Source organism: Castor canadensis, chromosome 6 (genome assembly GCF_047511655.1).
Source record: "Castor canadensis chromosome 6, mCasCan1.hap1v2, whole genome shotgun sequence".
Lineage (NCBI taxonomy): Eukaryota > Metazoa > Chordata > Mammalia > Rodentia > Castoridae > Castor > Castor canadensis.
Window position 1 is genome coordinate 168,879,935 of NC_133391.1, and position 25,451 is coordinate 168,905,385.

The window sequence follows — 25,451 nt, forward strand, 5'->3', positions numbered from 1 at the left end:
AGGTAGACATCCTAGCTCTCAAGAGTATATGCACTCAAGAAGGCCAGGTGTGTCCCTAGAGCATGAGTGTGGGAGGTACTGGTTAGGGGAGCCCTGTAACCACCTGCATTTTCATAACCAAGGTAAATATGCCTCCAGTTGAACCTCTGCCCACCCTCACCCTGGCTGGGGCTGGTCTTCTGCCAGGAGTGAACAGAGGCATGGAACTCTTGGCTTTGGGGTGAAATTCTAATGATGATGAGACTCCAACCAGGTGGGAGGCCATCCACTTGGCCAGCTGGGAGTTACCCTCTGTTCTTGGCCATGCTGACCACTAGTCTGCCTGCCCTAACTGTCCCTTGTAGTGTTCAGAAGAGTAGACACCCATTTCCTCTCCCCTCTCCTCAAACCCAGAAGAGCAAGCCCCATGGCAGGATTTCTTTCTTGTTTGAGAATTTCAAGTATTTGCAGAGGTCAAGTCTCATGTTCACTCATGTTTTGGTAAAGCCCTCAGCTGTTACTTACTAGCCATATTATATTTTCCCACTCACAACATGCTCAGAGAATCTCACTTAAACCAGTTTTCATGCCATTTGTCTACAGGTAACCCCCGTACTGCTCCTGCCCTCACTGCTGCCCTGCTTCAGCTGAGTCTTGCTCACTCCCTGCTGGGCATCTCACTTTGTCCCACACTAAATTCCATTGGCCCCCATCCTTCATCCCCACTTCTTATTTGCCCCACCTTGTCCCCAAACATGAGCACATCAGCCCGTGAGCAAGAGTCTCCACGTTTCTAGCAGAAAATCAAACCTGGCTGATAACTCAGTTTCTCAGCAGGTGCTCTGTACAGTTCAGCCCTCAGGAATTCCCACTTCCAGGCAAGACTCTCATCTTGCATTCCTCCTCTGCTCCGTGGTCACTCTGGGGTCCCACTGGGAGGAGCTCCTTAGAACATCAGAGCCTTGGCTGTCCGTACATTTTTCCATCCCAAGTCCTGGCAAGGAGCAGCATTCTGACGACCATTGGTAAAATGCCACAAGCCTTCCCCTGCTTCACCTCAGTGACCCCACCTGGATGCTCCCAACATCCTCAGAAGACAGGCACATTCCTTAAGCTGGTGCCTTCCCCAGCCACCCTCCCTGTGTTTGCCCCTAGCTTAGCCCTCCTCTGCACACTCCCATCAGGCTTCCAGACCCCATGACAAAAGCAGCTGAACTCACCCAGAGCCCTCTGACTCCCCTCAGGCCCCTGAGTACTATTGTTCTGTCACCTTTCTGTCTGGTATTTTGGCTTGGACATAACTCCCAGGGGACTCTCTGTGCCTAAGCCAAGCACAAGGTGGGCTCTTGCTTCTGCTGGATAAACTCTCTGAGCCTCAGTTTCTCATCTTGGACATGGGCTGTTGAAAATTTGTCTGTAGGATTTTTCAGAGGATTTATACAATTAAGTCTGGTCAAGGATGCTCCACCCACAGCACCTGGCCCACTGAAGGCATAAAGACACCTTTGTTCAGTTCCACCCCAAGCTGTAGGACTGGGTTGTTCTGGAGGGGGTTGGGAAGGAGGGGAATTAAAGCTTCCCGTGGTGGTGGTGTTTGTTTTTGGTATTTTTGATTGTTATTTTGTTTTTTGTGACAGAGGCCTGTATAGTCCAGACTGACCTCTAACTCATGATCCTCCTGCTTCCAGCCCTGCAGTGCACGAACCACTACAGCCAGCTCGACTCATGTCTTTGTTTTTCTTAATTACCTCCACAGAGGTGTGGTTTCTCCTGATTTATATCTGAAGGTGGATGTGGCCAGACCTCCGGGGCCACTCCTTCCAGCCAGCTCTGTCCCTTCCACCACAGCAGGGCTGTCAACCTGGAGCCACACTGATACATGTACATAACTTCACTTCTTTTACACGAGCCCATCTGCACTGCCATCGTGGAGTGTGGGAGCATTCCTTGTGCAGCATCTTGTGATTTTTTTTTGTTTTGTTTTTTTGCGGTACTGGGGTTTGAATTCAGGGCTTCACGCTCGCTAGGCAGGCACTCTATTACTTGAGCCACTCTGCCAGCCTTGTGTAGCATCTTTCAAAGCTGGCTTTTTAGTGTGCTGGTACTATAAAATAGTCTCTGATACTCTGGAGTCAGGGGGTCAGGGGATCAGAAACATAAGGCAGGCATTCTCCTAGGGTCACCTCTTGGAGATTCACCATTCACCTTTGCTTAGAATGTGGCCAAGGGGCAGCCTTGCTTCAGAAAAACCCACACGACCCTATTTTAACCCCATGAACCTTGCAGCAAGGCACCCCTCAGGCAGGGGTTCCGTTGAGAAAGTTCTTACCTATACCTACTAACTCCAGAGTATTTCCTACTCTTTCCTGTATCAACTTTAGAGTTTGGGGTCTGATATTAAGATCCTTGATCCATTTTAAGTCAATATTGGTATAGGGTGATATACATGGATCTAGTTTCAGTTTTTTGCAGACTGTTAACCAGTTTTCCCAGCAGTTTTTGTTGAAGAGGCTGTCTTTTCTCCATCGTATATTTTTAGCGCCTATGTCCAAGACAAGTTGGTTATAGTTGTGTGGCTCCATATCTGGGTCCTCTATTCTGTTCCACTGGTCTTCATGTCTGTTTTTGTGCCGGTACCATGATGTTTTTATTGTTTTGCTTTGTAATATAGTTTGAAGTCAGGTATTGTGATACCTCCTGCATTGTTCTTTTGACTGAGTATTGCCTTGGCTATTTGTGGCCTCTTGTGTTTCCATATAAATTTCACGGTAGATTTTTCAATCTCTTTAATGAATGTCACTGGAATTTTGATGGGAATTGCATTAAACATGTAGATTACGTTTGGGAGTATCGACATTTTTACTATGTTGATTCTACCAATCCATGAGCATGGGAGATCTCTCCACTTTCTATAGTCTTCCTCAGTCTCTTTCTTCAGAAGTTTATAGTTTTCCTAATAGAGGTTGTTCACATCCTTTGTTAAGTTTACACCTAGATGCTTGATTTTTTTTTTTGAGGCTATTGTAAATGGAATTGTTTCCATATATTCTTTCTCAGTTTGTTCATTATTGGTGTATAGAAATGCTAATGATTTTTCTATGTTGATTTTATATCCTGCTACCTTGCTGTAGCTATTGATGGTGTCTAGAAGCTTTTGAGTAGAGTTTTTTGGGTCTTTAAGGTATAGGATCATGTCGTCTGCAAATAGGGATATTTTGACAGTTTCTTTACCTATTTGAACTCCTTTTATTCCTTCTTCTTGCCTAATTGCTCTGGCTAGGAATTCCAGTATTATGTTGAATAGGAGTGGAGATAGTGGGCATCCTTGTCTGGTTCCTGATTTTAGAGGGAATGGTTTCAGTTTTTCTCCGTTAAGTATAATGCTGGCTGTAGGTTTGTCATATATAGCTTTTATAATGTTGAGGTACTTTCCTTCTATTCCTAGTTTTCTTAGAGCTTTTATCATGAAATGATGTTGGATCTTATCAAAGGCTTTTTCTGCATCTATTGAGATGATCAAGTCTTTGCTTCTGTTAATGTGGTTTATTACGTTTATTGATTTTCGTATGTTGAACCACCCCTGCATCCCTGGGATGAAGCCTACTTGGTCGTGGTGAATAATCTTTTTGATGTGTTGTTGAATTCGCTTTGCCATTATTTTGTTGAGGATTTTTGCATCAATGTTCATTAAGGAGATTGGCCTATAGTTCTCCTTTTTGGAGGTGTCTTTGCCTGGTTTTGGGATAAGTGTAATACTGGCTTCATAAAATGTGTTAGGTAGTTTTCCTTCCCTTTCTATTTCGTGGAACAGTTTAAGGAGGGTTGGTATCAGTTCTTCTTTAAAGGTCTGATAGAATTCAGCAGAGAATCCTTCAGGTCCTGGACTTTTCTTTTTGGGGAGACTCTTGATTGCTGCTTCAATTTCATTTTGTGTTATAGATCTATTCAGGTGATTAATATCCTTTTGGTTCTGTTTTGGATGATCATATGTATCTAGAAATCTGTCCATTTCTTTAAGATTTTCAAATTTATTTGAATATAGGTTCTCGAAGTAGTCTCTGATGATTTCCTGGACTTCCATGGTGTTTGTTGTTATCTCCCCTTTTGCATTCATGATTCTACTAATTTGAATTTTTTCTCTCCTCATTTTAGTCAGGTTTTCCAGGGATCTGTCGATCTTGTTTATTTTTTCAAAGAACCAACTTTTTGTTTCATTAATTCTTTGTATGGTTTTTTTGGTTTCTATTTCGTTGATTTCAGCTCTTATTTTTATTCTTTCTGTCCTTCTATTTGTTTTGGGATTTGGTTGTTCTTGTCTTTCTAGGAGTTTGAGATGTATCATTAGGTCATTGATTTGGGATCTTTCAGTCTTTTTGATATATGCACTCATGATTATAAACTTTCCTCTCAGGACTGCCTTTGCTGTGTCCCATAGGTTCCGGTAGATTGTTTTTTCATTTTCATTGATTTCCAGGAACTTTTTAATTGTCTCTTTTATTTCATCAATGACCCATTGTTCATTAAGCAGTGAGTTATTCAGTTTCCAGCTGTGTGCATGTTTTTTGTCTTTATTTTTGTTGTTGAGTTCTAGTTTTACTGCATTGTGATCAGATAGAATGCATGGTATAATTTCTATTTTCTTATATTTGCTGAGGCTTGCTTTGTGCCCTAGGATATGATCTATTTAGGAGAAGGTTCCGTGGGCTGCTGAGAAGAATTATATTGTGTAGAAGTTAGATGAAATGTTCTGTAGACATCAACTAGGTCCATTTGATCTATGGTATATTTTAGATCTAGGATTTCTTTATTGATTTTTTTGTTTGGATGACCTATTTATTGATGATAATGGGTTGTTAAAGTCTCACACAACCACTGTGTGGGAGTTAATATATGCTTTTAGGTCCTTCAGGGTATGTTTGATGAAATTGGGTGCGTTGACATTGGGTGCATATAGGTTCATAATTGTTATTTCCTTTTGGTCTATTTCCCCTTTTACTAGTATGGAATGTCCTTCTTTATCTCATTTGATCAATGTAGGTTTGAAGTCTACTTTGTTAGAGATAAGTATTGCTACTCCTGCCTGTTTTCAGGGGCCATTGGCTTGGTAAGTCTCCCAGCCTTTGCTTCCAGAATTCTAAAGTGGAATCCACACACTTGTCACTGAGTTGAAGGCACATGGTGTGCCATAAACAGATCTGCCCATGCAGAAGGTGCAGGTGCTTCCCTGCCATGCCCAGGGCTGCCACCACTCTGTAGACACCAACAAGGCCCATAGCTCAATGCTGAGACTCGGTACATGAGCATACAGTATTCTACACTTGGATTTGAATGTTATGAGACAGTTTAGATCCCTAGGAAAAACCCTCCTATGCCCCAACAAGTGAGCTCTTTGTTCTGAAAGCACTTTCCTTTTTAAAGTGTGGCCTGCCACCCTAAAGTGAGTTATTCCACACAGACTCTGTGCCTCACTCCTGCTCTTAGTGCCCAGGAATAAATGGAAATCAACACAAATAGGGCCTTTCCTAATGCTTACATGCAGGTGATCGAACAAGCAATTGGGGGTGGCCATAGGTAAGGAGAAGAAAGTTGCAGTGTTAAGGCTTGGGTGCTTCAGTGTTTGAGAATCTAGCTGAAGAAGCATAGTGGCCCGATTGTCCCTGTGGGAAGTAAGGATGGTGGCTATATTTCTTTGTCTTCAGAACTTGCCTCAGATGTCATATTGCCTTTTGCATTGGGTTGGGTTGTTTATCAGGAGTGACATCACGAAGTAGGAACATGTCCATTTCTTTACAAAATGAAGCTACCTCTGAGCCTGAGTCTGACTGGTTACCTGCCCCTTCTGAACCATTTCAGACTTGTAGGGAGATACAGCAAGAATGCCACAAAGAAATCCAGGTCTGTGGCCATTGCCAGAAAATTGGGTGGGTCTTTTCCTGTTAGATTTGCTACTTCAATCTCTTGAAAGTGGTCTTTAATAAGGCACACATCCTGCCCCTCTCTCCCTTCCTGCCCCCACTAACTATTCTTATTATTGACGATTTAACTCTGTTCCATCGCCATTCTCCAGTTTAACTTTAGACTATCTGAAGAAGAACCTCTTAGCCTGAGCTCCCTTTAAGAGGCAGAACATCCAGCAAAGGCTGGAGGAAGAGCCTGTCAGCTTGGGAATACCAGGGTAGCACCCCATCACCAGTGGATCCAGCTGTGCCATACTGTTAGGTAACAAAAACCAATCCGCATATCTCTACTCACTCTTTTTGCAAGCCTTTGAAGCTCAACATGCACAAGGAGTTTACGCAATTCTAAGAAGTGAGCAACAGCCTAGGTTAACCACTCTGTTTAATCCACTCAACAAACTTGTACTAAACTGAATATCACTGGTCAGTAATGCTCATTTTGTGTTAACAGCAGTTACTGAGCCTCTGTGTGCAGCAGGCACTACGCTAGGTACCAGACATAGGACAAACTTCACCTTGAAGGAGACCCAGGGTGCAGACGCCTACGTCGCACTGTGGCTAAGTGGGAAGTTCTTGTGGTAACACAGCTGGGGAAGTGTAAGTTCTGCCCTTACGGGGTCAGGGAAAGCAAAGCAATGGAAAGATAACATGCAGGCCAGCTGGCACAAGTATTAAGCTCATAGCAGGCAGAGGGAAGGCAAGCATGCAAGCATTCCTTTCGCACACAAAAAATAGATTCTAGAATTGGTCTCAGCTTGGATGACCCGACAGTGTTTAGTCTGACTGTCATTGAGAGTGAAAGAAGGCACTGTTAGTAATGATACCTGGACAGACACCAAAACCCAGACTGTCCTGCAGAGCATGTGGCCACCTAGTGGTAACCTGAAGCCTAATTCTGTTTCCAAAAGTGTCCTCTCTCTGCTGGTCAGAAGGGAGAGAGCAGGGAACCAAGAACCCTTTACTTATTTTGTTTTTGTATTTGTTTTAAAGAAGAGGATGGAAAACAAATACAATGCCATCTGCCATTGCAAACATTTCAGAAAACTACAGCGCAGAAAGTGTTTGTGCTATGTCCCTGGCAACCAGTTTCGGGCTCTCCGCCCTGTTATTGAACCATAAAGATGCTGCTGTTTTCTTTATATTCATGTTGGTACCTTATTGAGGCAAATGCTAAGAAAAAACAAGAAATTGCATCTTGAACTCCCATTTCACTTGCATTCTTCATGTGTGATAGGACTTACTGCCTTTACCTGGTGTCTGGAGCAAGTCCTCCCTCTCCATCTTCACCACCTTTGGAAAGCAGGCAACATAGATGAAGATGGTTTTCACCTGGGTGCTTTGCTCATGTAGTGCATTTTAAATGAGAACTCAATACTCATAGAAAGGAGACTTCTGACCCAGACATACTCCATGGTTTTCCTCCTGGAGTTACCTCTTCTTGGACTCCTTCCCTCTGGACTTCAAGGTCACTCATGGGATGTATGGACAGTGCAAGCACAGGCAATTCACACCCTGCTATTTCAGAACAGGAGTACATCATCTGGGTTTTCCAGGACAGTTCTGTCCCAAACATTCTTTCCCTTTGTCTACACAGGACTTGGATTACAAGGCAGGTGTTTTGGTTTTGGATAGCAACATGCACAACAGTAAGGTCATTTTACCAGTATTGTGTGACCCAGAGAAGCAAAGGCTCTGAGTCAGTTTGCAAGCAGGTCAAGTTTTCCCTGAGTGCTCTCCCCCTACAGAGTCCAACACGTACCTGCCATTAGGCTTCAGTAGGGCAGGAACAGCTGTGTTGCCTGCCTCTGGATCTGCAGTGCTCTGCACTGTGGTGGGCACTCGGGTTTGCTCAATGACTATGGATCCAGTGAGCAAGTGCTGCACAGATGATGGCAAACACATCCCTTATGCTGACTCCTGTGCTCCATGCACCAGGGCTGCCCTGGAACTCCAAGAACAATGTACTTCCCCTCCCCAACCCTGATCTAGAACCTCTTCCTGCCTTCCATGCTTCCTCTGGCCCCAAGCCAGTTTGCATTCTGAGTCATCAGTCACCTTTGTAGTGGTAGTTGTCAGTTGTCAGTTGTCTTTGGCTCATTGATGATGATGGTGGCAGTTCCTAAACTCCTCTGAAATGCAGCCATACTGTTCTTATACTTTCCTCATCAGAACAGATGGGCATTAGGAGTGGGATGGTGGTTCTATTTGCCAGCTGTGATAGAATAAGGAAGTTTCTGGTGTGGGGGTCTATTCATGCACACCATCTCAAAGACAAGATTAAAGAACATGAATTTTCCAGTTTCTTAAAGAGAAAGTGTGTTTAATCCTAGTATTCCCTGGAAGCATGCTATGTCCAGCCTCCTGAGGGGTCAGCTTGAGCTTTCTCCTGGTCACTCTCTTTGTGCTATGACCATGGCTGTCTCCCCAGGAGTATCACAGCTCTGAGAAGGGCTCTCCAGGTCTCTGTTGGTTCAGTCTTTTTCCAAAGTACTGGGAAGGGCACCACTAGTCCTGAAGCCTAGCAACAGATTCAGAGCCATTTCCATTGCCAGTGGCGGTATTTCTCTGCTCTAATATTGGTGGCCATAGTTTGGTCCTCCCCTTCCCACATCACCACTCGGCCTCTGTAACCTGCCTCATACAAGTCACTTGCTAACAGGTCTCTTCCTGAGTCATGTCTGACATGTGGGAGCTCACTTGACCTCTCAGGTTCCTGTGAGCTGTGGGGGGATGCATGGCTCCTTATTTCAGAAGGAAAAGTGAGAGTCAAAGAGGTGAAATGAAATGCTCTGGGTTATCATGGGTGTCTTTTTCTTGCTGGTCCTGGCCACTTTCAGCCTTCCAACACTGCTTCACTCTCCATTATCTGCCTCCTCAGCTGGTGGTGAAAGCAGATGCCTACATGTCCCCTGAAAGGCAAAGGAAAGACCCCGGGGAGTAGAGCATTTGCAGGGAACCCCAGTGCCTGCTCGACTTCATGCTCCTGCTCCTTTGCTCCCCATTTGAAGCCCTTATTTGCCAAGTTCAAAGAGATGCTGTGGTTCCCCATGTGTCCTAGGACAGCCCCGGGTGCTCAAGTCCCAAAAGAGGACGTTTTGTGGAAGTTTTCCTTTTGGTAAGGACACACTTGGCTCTCATGGTTATCACAGAGACTGGCCACGTTGAAATAGGACAGCACTGTTTCTAGAAAATCATGGTGACCTGTTTCATATTTTAGCTTCTGGCAGACCTCAGAGGTTGTACCTCTGGCCTCTTGATGATCTTCAAGGGACCCGTTGGGACTAGTCTTTGTTTTCACCCCAGCCCCAAATGCAAATCCCACATGGTGGGTGATCCCACATGCTAGCACAAAGGAGGAAGAAGATGATGTATGTGATGACAGGTAGTCACAGCAGGCAGGAAACAGATGGGAGGCACTCCAGAGATATTGCAAATACTCCCTAAATTATGAGCATGTAAATAAACCTTAAGGCTCTGACCATTAATTGACCCAGAGTGACCCTGGATCAGACAATCTTGACCAGTACTGGAGAGTATGTGGAGACTTTATTCAGTGCTCCAAGTGCACTCAAATCCCAGACTTTAAGTCACTCGTCTGTACCACAGTCCACCCTGCTATGCTCCATGCTCTGTGGTTCCTCTGCTCGCTCTAAATGTGGGGGTGGTGGGACTCCTGGATAAAATGGAATCCATCCTCCTTGATATCTGCTTTTTCTTTATTTGTTTGTTCTGTTTTTGTATATTGGGGATTGAACCTAGGGCCTCACACATGAAGAGCTCCACCACTTGAACCACACCCCAGCCCACTATCTGCTTTTGAAAAGGAAGCAGGATTGGGTGGGTTTGGTTTTCTTCATACTTGACTCTGCTCCCCTCTTTCTAATTTTGGAAAAGGCCTGGGTGCTTTCTACAGTTTGAGGAGGGCCTCCAGAGCCTCCATTTCCAGTCAGGCAGCAGCTGCGTTTGCATACCCAACACCATGAGGACAGAAGCTGACCTGCCATCACTGCAAGGTGGGAGTGAGTGCTGCCCACAGCCCCATCCTGCCTGTGTGTGGAATGGTGATTATGGGTATAATTACTGTCCAGCAAGAGGAAAGTCAGAAAGCCTTGTCTGTCTCTTCATGTACTAGACCTTGGCCCAAGCGCTTACTTTTGCTAGATGCATAGCTCCATGATGGAGAGAGGCTGATGGAATATATCCTGAGAGCAGATGAAACTGGATTCTACACGAAACCTCCCCGTGACCCCGATCCCATGTAAGCTCAGCCACCTGTGCTTCCAGTGATGGAAGTAGAGAGAGTTGGGTGAGCTTCTTGGTGTCTGTATTTGATGAGCAAGCACATCCTTTCTGATGAGATGCTATTAGCAGTTGTCAGATCGTTCCACTCGTGAACATCCTCCTTTTTGAAGCCATCATAGCTGTCCTATATAAAATATATACTTTGTACTTTGAACCATGGACATCCTCCCAAAAACCATATAATTGTAAAACATTGCCATTGAACCTGAATCTTATTTCAAGATGTAACAATTGATACTCTGATTTTAAGCACATGTCTAATCAGTTTGACTATTCCTTAGTATTTCCTCAAAATTGAAATTCAAAAGAATGAGTGTAAAACATAGATGTGTTCAGAATCAAAGATGGAATAGCTTCACATATGTTACTTGCTGAAATCAAGAGCCTTGTAAAGGGTTTAATGTGTTTCTTGTTGTACATACAGTCTGATGATTACACAGGTTATTCTCAGGCTGCTCTGGGTAGTAGCACATTTTCCTGTGTGACGCACAGGCACTTCCTAACCCATTCCAGGAGACGTTCCAAACATCACAGGACGCATCCAACTTCTGACTGACCTATGCAGGGGCGGCCCACCTCAAGCCACGTCTCCCAGCAGGGCAGCTGTGAAGCTAGCCACAGGTGGGCTCCCTGCACCCTCAGCATCTGTTTCTTGCCTGTTACATAGTAAGAACTCACACAAAGTCTGTTTTGATTTTTAAATTTGTTCCTTTCCTTTGATGTTAACCTATGTTCTTCCTAAAAGTTATCTTCTCTGAAACATTTAGCAAAGTAAAGAAGACAGTCAATTTTTGCCCTGTACTGTTTGAAATATACAGGGTGCTGGGAGTGGAGTAAAACAGATTTACATTTATTGATACTGAGGCAACCTTTTCTCCTTGAAATTCCTGTCATGATACCTATGGTGCTTAGAACAGAGGAATAAAAAAAACTCAAGGTGGGCTCCTAAGCACTCCTCAAAGCTTTGAGAAACCCTGGAATTCTCTCATCTTAGAAGGAAGGAAGGAGGGAAGGAAAGAAAAGAGGTAGCAGGGAGAAAGAAAGGATGGAAAGAGGAAGACAAGGAAGCAAGGCCAGGGAAGAAGGAAGGAAAAAGGAATTCTTAAATTCCAATTTGGAAGACAAAATGTGGGCTGCAGAGTGGCTCAAGTGGTAGAACACCTACAAGCACAAGGCCCTGAGTTCAACCCCCAGTAACACCAAAAAAGAATCCTGGCTGAGAGCATCTTGCTGCACCTCTGCCTGAAGATAAAATGAAGATGCCAGCCCCTCTTAAAATAGCTGGCAGTGCTCACACTGTGTTCTGAGTGAATGCAGGGCACATCAGTACCTATAACCCACGTTTACCCCACACTTGGACATTATAAGGGGTGGGTGAGCTTCTGACTTCTCCATCAACAGCCAAGCATCTAGAGAAAAATACATTAGATCTCTGAGCAAGAGCTGCCTTCCCTTGCAGAGACCTGGCCCCTCCTTGTCGCTAGCTAGGACAGGTGGGGTAAAGTTGTCCTCAAATCTTAGGACCCAGTCTGCAGGAGGAATGGACGCCTGCTGGAAGAGTGGAGACGGGTCCACGGAGCTGGGTCACACAGGCTGTCCCCACAAGCACCTGAAGCCTCTGGTTCATGTTCTAAGCCACCATTTCCTCACTGGCTGAACATGAGCCTCCAGCGCTGTGTCCAGAGTACCTCTGCTCCTTCCCTTTGGAAGAATACTCTGAATCTCTCATACCAATCTGGAAGGCCCTGGTTCCACATTGTTTTCTCTCGGGTTTAGAATAGCATTGACAGCACTTACATTGTGCTTCATTTGCCTTCGGTCAGTCTCACCATGACTTCTTAGGGAGAAAGGACACAGAGACTTCCCATTATCCCAGGGATGGCCACACCAGCCTCAGCCTTCCAGGGCCCTGAGAGGACCAGCAGTGCCATCTGGTGGGGACATTCTTAGCTCGTGAAGTCAGGCTGCAGGCAGGAAGCAGCTTCCACTGTCAGGCTCTGAAGAATGACATTACAAAGAAATGCCAGGGTGCACTGGAGTGAGCCGGTTCACTTCTGCTGACCAGCCATGCTAATTACTGTTTCGGTGCCCAGAAAATTAATAGCCCCAATCAATTAAGACCAGCCCAGGAAGATATTTCAAGAACTAAAAATGGCAGGAAGGGATTTGTTTCCCATCTATTTACTAGGAAATGTTTTGAAACACTCCAGGAGGGAATATCTTTTTCAATAAACTTCATGAAAGCACAAAGCCGCTGGTTCCGAGCAAAGTTGGGACAGTTAAAGAATTTTCAGTCAGAAGAGCTGTGTGTTTTCTTGAGGAGTGGGCCACAAGAGAGTTCTGGCCACTGGCAGGCGCCCCGCTTCTGTTGTGCGCAGAGAGGCTGTCTTGCGCCTGGTTCGCTTTGCGCAGATGTTCATTGAAGCCATACTGCGCTGTGGCCGGAATCGGAGCCCTGGGTTCTGCTACATAGGCTCAGAATCCCGCCCAAGTGCCGGGGTCCTCACTGACCCCTACAGAGCAGCCGCGCTGTTCACTGATGCGCCCTGCCCCCTCCAGCGCCTAGCACAGTGCGCAGCCCCCCCCCACCCCCACCCCCACTCCCCCGGCGACAGCTGTTCCCTCCTGCTCTGCCTGGCCCAGGAGGGTGCAGTGGATGTGTCTTGAGGTGCAGATATGATTTCACAGCTCTGGGTGAGGGACCAGGATGTCCTTTCCAGCCAGTGCTGGGTCTGTCGCCCAACAATAATAGGAAAGCTCTCGAAGTTCCCACTACTGGAACTGACGGGGAGGCTGTTGGCACTCCCTCCTCTCCTTTTGACCAGGTACACATGCCCCAAGGATTGCGTGGTCTTGGGGCAGCCTGGCTCCAGGCAGGTGCGGGGGCAAGGCAGAGCTGGGCTGCGGGTTCAGCCCCCAAGAGGCGCTTTTGGTGGAATTACTTAGCTTCTTACCAGAGACCCTCAGCTTTCCGCCCTATCCACTAGGCAACTTTGACTTGTTAGGAAGATTTTTAGGAGAAGATCCGTGTGTGAACACTGCCGTGCTTCTGCACTAGGCTGGGAGTGGAGCACATGGCCTGTCCAGTCTCCTAATAGAGCCTGTTCTGATTGGTGCCAGCACAGCTGACTACTGTCAGGACCTGCAGGGTTCCTCTGGTCACTGTTCTCTGGGCTATGATCAGAACAGGGGTGGTGGAGGAGCTAATGGCACAACCCTGACAGCTCCTCACCCCTTCCCTCCTAGCACTTTTCTCAGAGCATGGCTGGCTCCTGCTGTAACTTCAGGGAAGCTGAGCCAGGACCCAACTGCAGCTCTTCCATGTCCTTGGTCACAGGTCCCTTCTTGTCTTCAGTGGGCTAGAAAACTGAACAGTGGAGCTGTTTAAGTCAGGCCAAGCATACAGATCAGGGAGATTTTCTTCAAGTCCCCATGGTTTTTGTGATGTTTTGACTTGAGACTTTCCCTTACTTTGGAAACCATTCTGTCTCAGATATGCAGGAAGTAACTACATGGGGAGGATCTGAAAATGGAACAGACATGAGGGTCCTGAGTTAGAGTGGAAATGTGAGGCAGTGAGCTCAGGGAGGGCCCGGGAAAGTGTGGTCATTACCATCATCTTCATAGCTAACATTTATGGAATGCTAGCTATTGGCTGAGTAGCATGTGTGTGTGTGTGTGTGTGTGTGTGTACACCGTACAGGCACCTAGTGAGACAGATATGTTGCTAGCCCATTTACAGATGAGAACTAAGCCTCAGAAAGGTCAAGCTCCAGCCACCCAGCTGATGGTTGGTAAAGTCAGGATTCAAGCAAAGACCATCTGACAGTAGTCCCACTCACTGGTGTCTGTTTGTCACCTTTCCTCCCACCCTCCTGCTTAGACCTATCCCCTGCATCTCCACTAGGTGGATAGTTTGAAGCCTTCACTGCGTTTCCAAAGCCTGGGGACTGGCTTTTGAGATGCTGGCCTGGATTACCAACTATGAGTGCAGCTGAGAGCTACTTGGGCTCTGCCCTGAGCCCTGGAACAAGTTCTCTCTTGGCCTCTCTCACACCCCCTCCCCCGTTCTCCCATCAGATAGAAATAACACTGCTGGAGAGAATCGGATGCACTAGTAATTTATGCAGAACTACTCTGCCTACGTTAACTGCTACAGACAGAAGTGATAGTTCTTAAGAAAAAAAAATCTATTATCAAGTCAGAAAGAAAATGTTCAGATAGATTTGAATATAATGTACCGTCCAGCTGAATAAGGAGCTCTAGCATTACATTTTGAGCTTACCTTTAGGTCTGTGTTTCTAAATCATATACAGAAGACAGAACCTAAAATGTGAGGCTCCCCAAAATAAGGGGATTGCACTTGTGGCCGCTGTCATGGCCCTGGACAGCCTTTGTTCCAAGTCTGCCTCCCAATGCTTACCTGCTGTGCAACCTTCAGGCAAGTTGCTGACCCTCTCTGATTTACCATTCTTTTCTATAAAATATTATAACAGCGCCTACTTGATTGGGCAGAGAGGGTTAGGCAGAATAATTCTAAATAAAGCACTTATCTCAGTGCCCAGCCCATAGCATTCAGTTAATAAATAGTAGCTATAATCATTTAAGATCATCCCCATCCTCAAAACACAGAACAGGCAACACATCAAAAGCATTTATCCCATCTTCTGCATAAACACCTCCCACTGGTATGTTTAGAGTGCATTGACATTGAATAGGAGGAAGCATTTGTTAGCAACCACTAACACGAAAATGATTCTGTTAAGTGGAACTCCCCCAGAAAGTCCCACCAGTGCTTGGAAGAAGGAGCTGGTAGTCAGGAGAGCACTGGCCCCTCCCTCCCTGATGCCTAGAATCCTATTTGGGGGCTCTCCATTTTTCCAAGGTGGGGGGTGAAGAAGCCCCCCGGGGCTAAGAGGAGGACCCCACATCACCTGCTGGGAGAGCAGGGCTGGGCGGGCCATGGGCCCAGGAACTTCAACCCCAGCTGCACAGAAGTACACCTGCGCAGATCATCAGCAGTGGGTTCTTTCAGGGTCCCTTGCCTGGGCCGATGCGTTCTGCAGGTGGAATGTGCACCACTGGACCACAGTTGCCTGGCATGGGCTGCCCAGGTGTCTGAAGTCTGTCAAAACTAGAAACCACAGTGGACTGCAGTTGGGGACAGGGCCCAAAAAGTGAAGGGATTCAAAACCCTGCCATAGGCCTGGAGAGGGATGTCCCTGGTGCCACATGGTAGCCTTCCTCACACATGGAAGAGCCGTCCCATGGAAGAGGTGTTACATCAGGAGGGGACAGGCCACTGAGCAAGGTGCCGGGAGCTTGAATCCGTGCCAGTGAGGAGACATTGGCTGTCCCCAGGGCTCTGGCGCTCCTGGCCTGCAGGATGATGAGGCTCACACTGCACTGTGCTCACACAGCAGGGAGGCTGGTCACCATTAGGGTCCTGTGCAGACCTCTCAATGTCAGGTATGTGGCTTTAACCTGTCAAAGCTCAGGCAGAAATGTCATGTTGTCCCTGACCTCTACTGACAAGGGCAGCTGGGAAGTCCTAGGATCCCAATCAGATGTGGAGGTGTCACCATGGTTTTTATATCAGTGATTTGTTGGAATGGTATGTTTTGCATACAGAGTTAAATGAAATATTGAAGTTTAGTTCAGTGATTGCTGTTTTGGAGTTGGGGAGGGGGTGAGAATATGAACTCAGGTTTCTCAGGATTTTAAGTGAGATCTGAGACAACTCACTCTGGGTGGGGGCTGCAGTCCACAGGGCCACTTTCTTCCAGAGCATTGGGCATTCTTCCATCTTGCCTGTCTGTGGGTTCCAGGAAATGCCAGAGGACACAGCCTTACTCAACGAAAAAATTGCAAGAAGGAGAAATAGGGGCCAATAGTTGAGGACACACAACCCTGTGGAGAGTTTGATGTGGCCTGTAGGACTGTAGGGACTGGTGGAAACCTACATGCAGGACAGTGACAGCTGCTTGGTCCCAGGTGTGGCAGAGCTGCAGCTTCTGCTGACAGTTGGAACTGTTCCTGGACCTCTAACCTGGACTAATTCTGCGAGGTTTGCAGTTGCTGTAAATTTAAGTTAGTGTGTTTTTAAAGACTGGGAAGTCCTGACGATACAGGAGGGCAGGACTGTGCTTTGCACTGTTTCTGTTTCCTGAGAGAAAATAATGGTACATCTTCAAAATAGCACCTGCCAGAGTGATTTCCATGGAATGGAGTGAATCCTCGGGGCAGCCCTTGCAGGTGACAGAACCTGGCAATGTAGGCCATACATCGCGTGGAGCCCTGATGGGATTTAAAATGTGTTTTCTCAAGCACAGCATTGTACCCAGACTGTCAGGTTCCTCATTTGTGAACTTTTCCTTAGCTACCATATCTCAAAGAGTTCAGAAAGTCTCTTACTATGGAAATGTAATAAGCAATCACTGGCCAGCTGAAGATGCTGTTACTTGGAGATGGAAAGGCAGTGAGCTTGGGGGCTTTCGACCAAGCTTGATGGAAACCGGCAATTGCGGCATGTGCCCTGGCAGAGGAAGGGTTGCTGTAGCCCTTGCCATTATGGAGGAGGCAGAAGTTTTGTTTCATTAGTAGTTGAGTGAGCCAGAGTTCTAAAGTAAACTCACAAGGGCCAGGACCCTGTCTTTGCAGGAAAACCTTTCCTGAAGCTGACCAGAGCAAACAAGAGCCTCGCCGGTGTCCATGGGCAGTCCCACCCAAGTGTCCTCTCAGCTAGAAGACTGCATGCGTGGCCCATTTTCATTTTATTTTTAAAAGCCCCATCTTAAAACAAGAACTTCACTTAAAACAGGCTGGGTGTGCAGGGATTTTCTTTCTTTCTTTCAGTACTTCGTTTCTCACCAGCACCAAACAGGCATTGGAGAACAGCAGTAAGAACGAAGTCTTTGGGCTCTCAGTGACCGATGTCTTCCCCTTGTCCCCGAGCTAATCAGACAGGATACTCATGATGTAGGTTGTGTCCCAAAAGTCTGCTCTGGGCTAAGTTTGACACCCAGTCGTCACGTCTGCTACTGGACTCAGAATCCACCCCCTGGGGTGTATGCAAGTTCACATGCTTTCTGTCCTGAGTCCCTTTGACTGGGGCTACCAGACCCTGGGTCATGCCAGCCACTCAGCCAGGTCACAAGCACCCCCAGCAGAACAGATGGAACCTGCCATGGCTGTGAGGCCAGAACATAGGATTGATGAGACCTGGGGTTGCATGCATTTCTGGGGCCACTGTAGCAGGAACACCATGCAGGGCTCCCCAGAGACCTTGGTGGTCCCTGGGCAAGGTGAAACCTGCAGGTGAGGTATCTCAGTTGCATGCCCTTCACTAGGCATGTGGTAGGCCTGTAAACTGATAGACAAGTGTACATTTTAAGACATACCCAAAATGCATCTGAAAACATGATTCTATTACTAGTGGGGTATTACAGATGCTCCTCAGTACTTTGGCTGGGATTAGGATGCTGCCCCAGGTGCAGCAAAAATCCCACAAAGAATAGGAAGATAACAAGGAATGATTTAGTAGGAAAGCAGAATTGCACCTGAAGGCGTAAGGCGGCAGTTGGATAAGGGCTTGGGGTTTTGTTTTCCAATAGGGTGGGGTTACTAGATGGCATAAACTTGAGGCTGACTCGTTATGGTCCCTCCCCAAATGGTTTGACACCTGTGCAGTGACTGCCCAGTGTGGGAAGTCATATGCCTGTGCTTTTGAGAACGGGAGGTAGACGCCTGGGTATCTGATGCTCTTCGCCTTCCCACATGCCTGATGGTGATTGGAGGATGTGGAATCCTTATAGTCGCAGTGGTTGTCCAGGGTGTTGACCATCAGGGGGTTTATGGTCCACCTTCTCAGAAGGGCGTGGAATCCTGTAGTCCAGGGCATTTCCCCATTCCTGCTCTTGTCTACCTGTCTGCCTACTCTTAACCATACTTGAACTTTTACTTCTCCATTTTTTAGTATTTACTTATTCTTTAAATATTTAATGCTAAGTCAGTATAAACAACTTAATATTTCTTCCTGTAGTGTTTAATGTTTACCCTTTCCAGATGCCTTCCCAAAAGGGTCTCCTGGACTATGCACACCCTGGTGGGAGGCCACTATTATGGGGACATTGTCCTCTGACCAAGAAGTACTTCATCAATTTCAGGGATAATGATCTAGAAGTCTCCCTTCCTCAAACCTAAATACCCATAGTGTACAGAATATACCACAAAGCTCCTGCTTTGCAAAGTGAGCCAGCACCCAAGTCACACTGCATCTGGTGATCCCTGCCGGCCTCCACCTGCCACCCCAGCTGTCCTTGGAAGCGCATTGCTTTTCTGAGTCCCACATGCTTTTCACCGACACGTTAGCAGTATCCACCAAGCAGCTAAAACTCACAAGACTGAGCAATGCCTTGGGGAGTGGTAGGCACCTTCTGCAGGATCAGGGGTTAGTGAGGACAGTGTCAGCTTCAGTGCCCTCTGTGGTCCTCAGATTCTGTGACTACAGTCCCCAGACACCTGTGGGAGGAGCTGGATCCAGGATTGCCATACTTATTGCTGGTGTCTCCACAGTCACCATCTCCCTGGGAGGCTCCACAGGACAGTGGGAGCCAGGAAAAGAAAGCATGTCTCTAGTTTGCCCTGGGATCTGTGCCAGGTGCAGGCTAAAGCTACACAGTATTTTCTAATGTGCAGGCTGGAGCTTAATTTATACACCCACCCTGTCACATTTAACTCAGCAGACACCCAGAGGCCCTGGCTAGAGTGGAAATAGCAGAGCATTAACAGGCCTCCCTGAGGAGTGCCGAGGGCAGAGAGGCTGTCAGGTGGAGGAGTGGGACCCATGACAGCCTTGGGGCCTGGACCCTATCTTTGATGCACACAGCAGGGAGCAGGTGCTAGGCACAGACACCTCCTAACCTAGTTTCCAAGAGACACAGGTGGCAGATGCTGCATGGTGGAACAGGGCTGTCCGGAGGGAGCACCAAGCTCCCTCCTGCACCCAGATGGCACCTGACTGCCCTCAAGGTGGGCATGCTCCAGAGGCTCCTCTGGAGTCAGATCCTCAAAGGGTGATCTGCTCAGGGTGCAGCTTAATTATATTCCTATTCGGTGTGTGTGTCCATTTTACACAAACACACACACACACACATAGTAATATAGAGTTATAAGCACTTTTATCTTTTTTTGCTTGTCTACTTTCAACACTGTGTGTATGTGCGTGCGTACGCAGAGGAAGAGCATGGTATTTATGTGTCCCCTTTGCTTTAGGGCTCTTTGGTAGGGAGAACTGAGCCCCTCTGTCATGACTCCTTCATTCTCACTAGCATTGCTATCTGGATGACTTTCGTAGTCAGTTCTCAGAATGGGCTGGGTCTCCTATTTTCCCGCCTTTCAGAGCCTTGACTAACGTTAGAAAAACCAGTAAAAAGTGGGACGATTGAAACAACACCTCTCATACAGAGAGATGGCGGTGTCTTACCAGAAGATGTGATTTGTCACCGAGTAGAACTGCCCCTACTTCAGGTTGTTCCTGGATGTTTAAAGGAACATGCAAGAGAACTTCAGAAGCTCTGCTCCCATCCCCATATCCCTTTCCATAGCCTTCAATAAACATCAGAACACAGTCCACGCCTCCAAGAGAATCCCTGGGTGCAAAGCCAGCAGCCCCAGGCAGATCAACCCCTCACAGCAGGGACCTGTTAAGAATCCTGGTGGGGCTAGAGACCCCTCCCCTGCCGCCCTACCTTTAGTTCCGGGGGCTCTTTGGGCTCTTCAGCTGGATGGGAGGCCAGATTAACTCAGGGTGGATTAACAGGAGGAACACACACAAACTCTATCAGTTGTGTATGTTGTTGGATCACCACATGACAGTGACGTCCTAAGAAACAACCTGGCCCAAACATGATGCCTTTGTACTGTGTAGACAACAGTGAATTTGTGAGTGAATGACAGGAATATGGATCAGTAGGCCATGTGAAGAGGGGTAAGTTAGTGGAAGGGAAGGGTCACTCTGGTGGTTTTGTTCATTCTGGTGCATTGCCGCCCCAGTGGCCAGTCCCTGATGATACAGGCTATTTTCCTGCCTTGGCAGAGGAGGACAGCCCTCCCCAGACGATCTTTAGGGCTTACTGCATTCGGGAACAGAGGCCACACGTTCCTTCCTCAGTTAACCACTCCTCTGTTGATGATTGAGCTGGAAGGAACCAAAACACCAGATCTGTGTATTTTAGAACTGACACATTCGTAACTCTACACAAAGAGACTTGAACTGGAGCTAACTTACTCATCTCTGGCTGGCTATTCATCCTATAGTTAAATCACACACATGATATAGAAAAACTCAACCTAGGTAAGCACCCCATGAACACTGGATAAACCTGAAGTAATGCAGAGTCTCTGTGCTGCTTAATAAGGCTTAAAATTTCTTCATCTCAGGCAGTAATAGAAATTACTTTGGGAATTTCTAGTGTTTTTATGAAATTCTTTGGAATGTAAATAGTCAGTGAACTTTCTAAATACTGGAACTTTTGCCTGAAACAAAACAAAGCTAAAACGTGTGGTTTCCTTCACAAGACCCCAGCAGCAGAGCCAGGCAGCACTGTGGAAGGCAGCCTGGCAGCTGGTGGAATGCTTTTCCCACCCTCTGCCCAGCAAGCCTGCCCTTAAGCACAAAATTGTACGGTGATTGAGGGACCTCCTTACTGTCCCACCTGCACCTCCCACCTCCAGTATGCCTGGTGCCTTCCGTTCTCAAGCCTGCTCACCTCTCAGGGAGCCATTCCGAGGCCTCCTACATACCTTGTGCACTGCCTCTGTGTCCTGGTGCTTTTAAACTATGAGGCATGCACCCATTAAAAAAAAAAAAAAACCAGCAGAGAAGAGTCTATCATGCCATGGAGGTATGCTCACCATAAGTCACAGTTGAGATGACAGATCACAAAACAGTATGACTATTTTTGTAAGGAAAAAAAAAAAGAAAAGAAAAGCCTGTGCGCATATCCATAAAAGGGAAGACTGGAAGGAGTCCAACCGATATGTTAACAGTGATAGAATTACAAGTGATTTGGACATGGTGTAGCTTGTCTCCTTTTCCTCAGTGAACATAGATTACTTGGTACTATATTCCACCCTTAATACTACTGGCACTATGAATTAAGTTGTTAAGAAGTGACAATGATGCAATAAAACCCATCATTTTGTACAATTGATATGTGCTAGTAAAAAAAAGAAAGTTTAGAAAAAAAGAGTGACAGTGGCTCTGCAAGGACCCACAGTTAAAATTCTTGAGGACCCATAGAGGCCAGGAGTTGACATTGGCTCTGGGATCTTACTGCTTAGAAGTTTCTGGAAGTTGTAAATTCCATGAGACTAGAGGAGAAGCCCTGGGTGGGTAAGGCAGGAAGTTCCTCCCAAGTGTGAAACTCCTTCGGTGCTACTGCTGGGAAGCACCTGTTTACACACTGAGCATTAAACCCAAACTGGGCTTGCCCATAGTGCAGATCTGAGGATTAACCACTAAAGAATAGTTGCCTTTGACAATTCACCTGCTGTTTTCTGTAGTCTGTTTTCTTCTTTCTGTCTGCCTGGACTAACCTCAGCAGAGGCTCCTGAGCCCCATAGCCTGGTCACTGTGACAGAGAAACACAGAGGAAGAGGTCTGCTTCCCAATTCCTCCTCTGTTTCCTCAGTTGCCAAAATCACCATTGCTCATTGCACGCCCTAAGACCAGTTTACCCACATTCATGTGGCCGCTGTGTTCCCCTTCTGTGAATTGTTTTATTAAATCTGTCTTCCCTTGTTTTCCAGCCCACCAAAGCCAACCGTGTTCATCTCTGGTGTCATTGCCCGGGTAAGCACACTGTTATCTTGAAGCATCTGCCCTGGGCGGGAAGCACTGCCCCTATCCCCTCAGATCAGAACAGTGGCGTGTGAGAACCAGCACCTCTGGCCTGCTAACTTTGCTTGGAATCACCAGCAGCCCCCTTGTGCAGTCTGGGGGCCGGTAGCCTTCTCCATGTCATGTTTCACTCACGGAGCATGCTTCTGTGATAGAAAATCCACGAATCCCTCAGCAGAGTGGATCTGCATGTTATGGAGCCACCTGCCTTTGCTCATCCCCTCTGAGACTCAGCCAGGGCCCCACAAGTTACAGTTGTTTTTAAGTTACCTGAGTTGAAAATATTTTGTCATTTTCAAATGATTAAAAAAATCAGCACAAGAAGTATATATTGTGACACATGAGGATTAAATGAAACGCAAATTTAGCGTCCATGAGCGAAGCTTCTGTAGCATGCAGCCATGCCCACTCATTTCCACCCTATGGCTGCTTCAGTTTGCCAAGGCTTGGACTAAACCCATGGCTTTTTTCACTCCCTTTATCTTTCTAGAGCCACTGTCTTGCAGAGACCCACATCCCATCCTCACTGCAGACCTCCCACCAACATACCCCACACTACCAGTGTTGTGTCTGTTACATGTGAGAATGTAAAATGTTAAATGCCAGTACAGGTCTGAGCTCATACCTTGGCCAGCTGGCTCACCAAGCCCACCAGGGCTCTAGCTACCCCAGCCCTGTCACACCCCACCATTGGCACAAGAAGCCAGCCAATGTCTCTCTGGAACACAGTCAGGCACCTTCTCCAAAACTCAGCAAGTCACATCTGGCCCCATTTCCCAACTTCATCCTTCCCTGTGCCTTTCTTCCCCATCACCACCCCAGGCCCTGCTCATGGTGGTGGTGGGAAATCCAAATTTGCCACTCTGGATTTGGTCCTGTCTTGTCCCAATTCAGTTGATCACCTGAGCAGATTTAGTGGAGGAATTTTCAGTGGGAGGGCTTCATGTGGTACCTGTGTCTCATGGTGTGGGGCAGAGCAGGGGCGCATCCTTGCTGTTCTCACCACCTTCAGTTCCCTGGTTCTGATGGCCACAGGAGACAGATTTCTCCCTGCCAACCGGCCCACACTGCATCACCCACTCAGTCCCCACCTTCCTGCAGGAGGCTGGTGGGCGCCGGCTTTGGGGAATTCCTGTCTAACGTTCCTTACTGTTTCCTACTCTACAAAACTAACAATTCTATAAGGAAAACTTTTTATGCTGTACATCTGTGTCTTCTGACAGGGTGACAAGGACTTCCCCCCAGCAGCTGCACAGGTGGCTCACCAGAAGCCCCACGCCTCCATGGACAAGCATCCTTCTCCAAGAACCCAGCACATCCAGCAGCCTCGCAAGTGATCAACACACAGAGCCCCGTCCCGGCCCCCGCAACAGCTCCCTGGCAAACCAAACTGGCACTTTCCGCAAAATACTATGCGACTGGGAAAGTGAGGCAAAGCAAAGAGCTCTTTCTTTGTCTTCAATTCCCACAGTTAGAACTAGAAGCAGCTCAAATCCCAAACTCTGTTCATAGGAGCCCTAGCTGGGTGTCATTGAAGGATCTCTACCCCCGAGAAGTGTCATTCTCAGAATTTGCTATGTCCTCAGTGAGATGAGTCCCTCATACTTTAACCTGTCTCAGCAGTTGCCCCTGTTCCTGAAGACAAGATGATGGCCAAGCAGAGTCATTTCACGCTTTTCAGCAAGAGGCCAACACGTAACACCTAACGTGGTGGCAAGTTCCAGCAAGGCAGGGGGAGGCTTTGAAATAAGCACAGCAACACTGAATTTCCCTCCCCGCAAGTGACCAATGGCTTTCATTCCAGAAGTAATAGTGCTGAAAACTGAGAATGTGGGCAGAGGTGGGGCTTCTGAACGCCACCAGTCTTGCCCTTGTCCAGACAGACTTCCTGAGAGAGCAAGGTGGCCGGTAGGCTCAGTACTCACCTCTAGAGCTGCCTTTGAGCTCTGGAAGTGACCACTGACCAGAGTGGAGGAGAGACAGTGAGTTCTGGAACACAAGCAAGAAAGTCCAAAGTGTGAGAAGATGGGCAGAATCCTGCCCTTCGCCTCCCCAGGGACCCGAAGCACCACATTCCACTTGAGCTAGAAATGTTTGGGAGTCAGTCTGTCCGTGCCCAGAATCCCCGCACACCTCCTAGGCCCATCCTCGTGGGCCTATCAAGTTGTCTACTGTCTGCTCCAATTGCCCCCCGCCCCCTGTGCTTATAGCATGCCCTTCTTTCCTGAGAACCAACAGGCTCATTTAGCCAGGTATTAGAACACTGCAAAGTCTGCTCAAGGAGCCACTGAACCCTACTGCCCACCAGCAGTGGAGTTAGCTGCAAGCCACAGTGGTTCTGTGAGCAGCGTCTGCATGGCCAGCCTTCCTGGTACCCTTGTGTGCCGACTGGCAGAAGGAGGGGCAGGTTGGTCCCTGAGGGAGAAGCATAGCACCTCCTCCTGTTTTATAGGCAGGGTTTGGTTTCCCAGTGATGGCCTTGCAGGAAGCAGGTGTGTAACTCTGTGTCCCATGTTGTCAAACTTGTATTTCTTAATCACTAGTGTCATGGTGAACCAAGGGTGGCTTTGGAGACTCAGACCTAGCCTGGAGCGCTACTGTGAACATGCCAAGCAAGCAGCCTCCTCCTGCTCTGTCTTGTGAAGCCAGGCAAAAGCCAAGAAAAGGACCTTAGAGCAAGCAGCACCAGATCAGCACAAGCTGAACAGTGCACCTTCCCCTGCAGAAATCCAGAAGCGTCCATAAGCTCTTTGAGATCTGCAACCAGAGGGGTGGCCCGTGTTTGCAGAGGTGCGTGCTTTGTGCGCTTGCAGCTGGATGGGGTGCATCATGGGCTCTAGATACTGAATGTGAGGTGTTTCCCAGATGAGTTCCTGTATCGACTTCAAGAATAATGATTAAAATAAACCCAGCATCTCTTCTCATGGTTTGTTTTTCTTACATTCCCTTTTTCATCTTACTCAGGCAGCCACATGGGTTCAGAAGAAATAGAAACATGCATACGTGATGGATATTTTCAAAACTCATTTCCCAGACACAAAGGTGAATGGTTGGACACCTGGCAACTCCAGCATAATCACCCACTGACATAGTTGAAAAATGGAAACGCTTAAGACGGTGGATTGAAGAGTATTAGCTAGAGCCCGGCCGCTGGTCCTGTATTAGGTGGGCCCTGGGGGAACAGGTTTAAAAGAGAATCAGTAGTTGTAAGCCCAGGTGGTGAAGTGCAAGACAATTGCCTGTATCACAAGGTCTCTGCAGCCCTTAGGAGGAAGACAGGAAAATAATCACAGCTGTTAACCTAGAGCTCC

At 47.2% G+C, this 25,451-nt stretch overlaps 1 protein-coding gene across 1 annotated transcript in view; it reads left to right on the plus strand.

Annotated features, from left to right (window-relative positions):
* Positions 1–25,064, plus strand: part of Dap (death associated protein) — a 58,634-nt gene extending 33,570 nt beyond the window's left edge. The window contains exons 3-4 of the mRNA XM_074077733.1: positions 22,050–22,092; positions 23,364–25,064. Coding sequence (XP_073933834.1) covers positions 22,050–22,092; positions 23,364–23,477 — 157 coding nt within the window. The 3' untranslated portion in view covers positions 23,478–25,064. The remainder of the gene's footprint in view (positions 1–22,049; positions 22,093–23,363) is intronic.
* Positions 25,065–25,451: the final 387 nt, after the last annotated feature.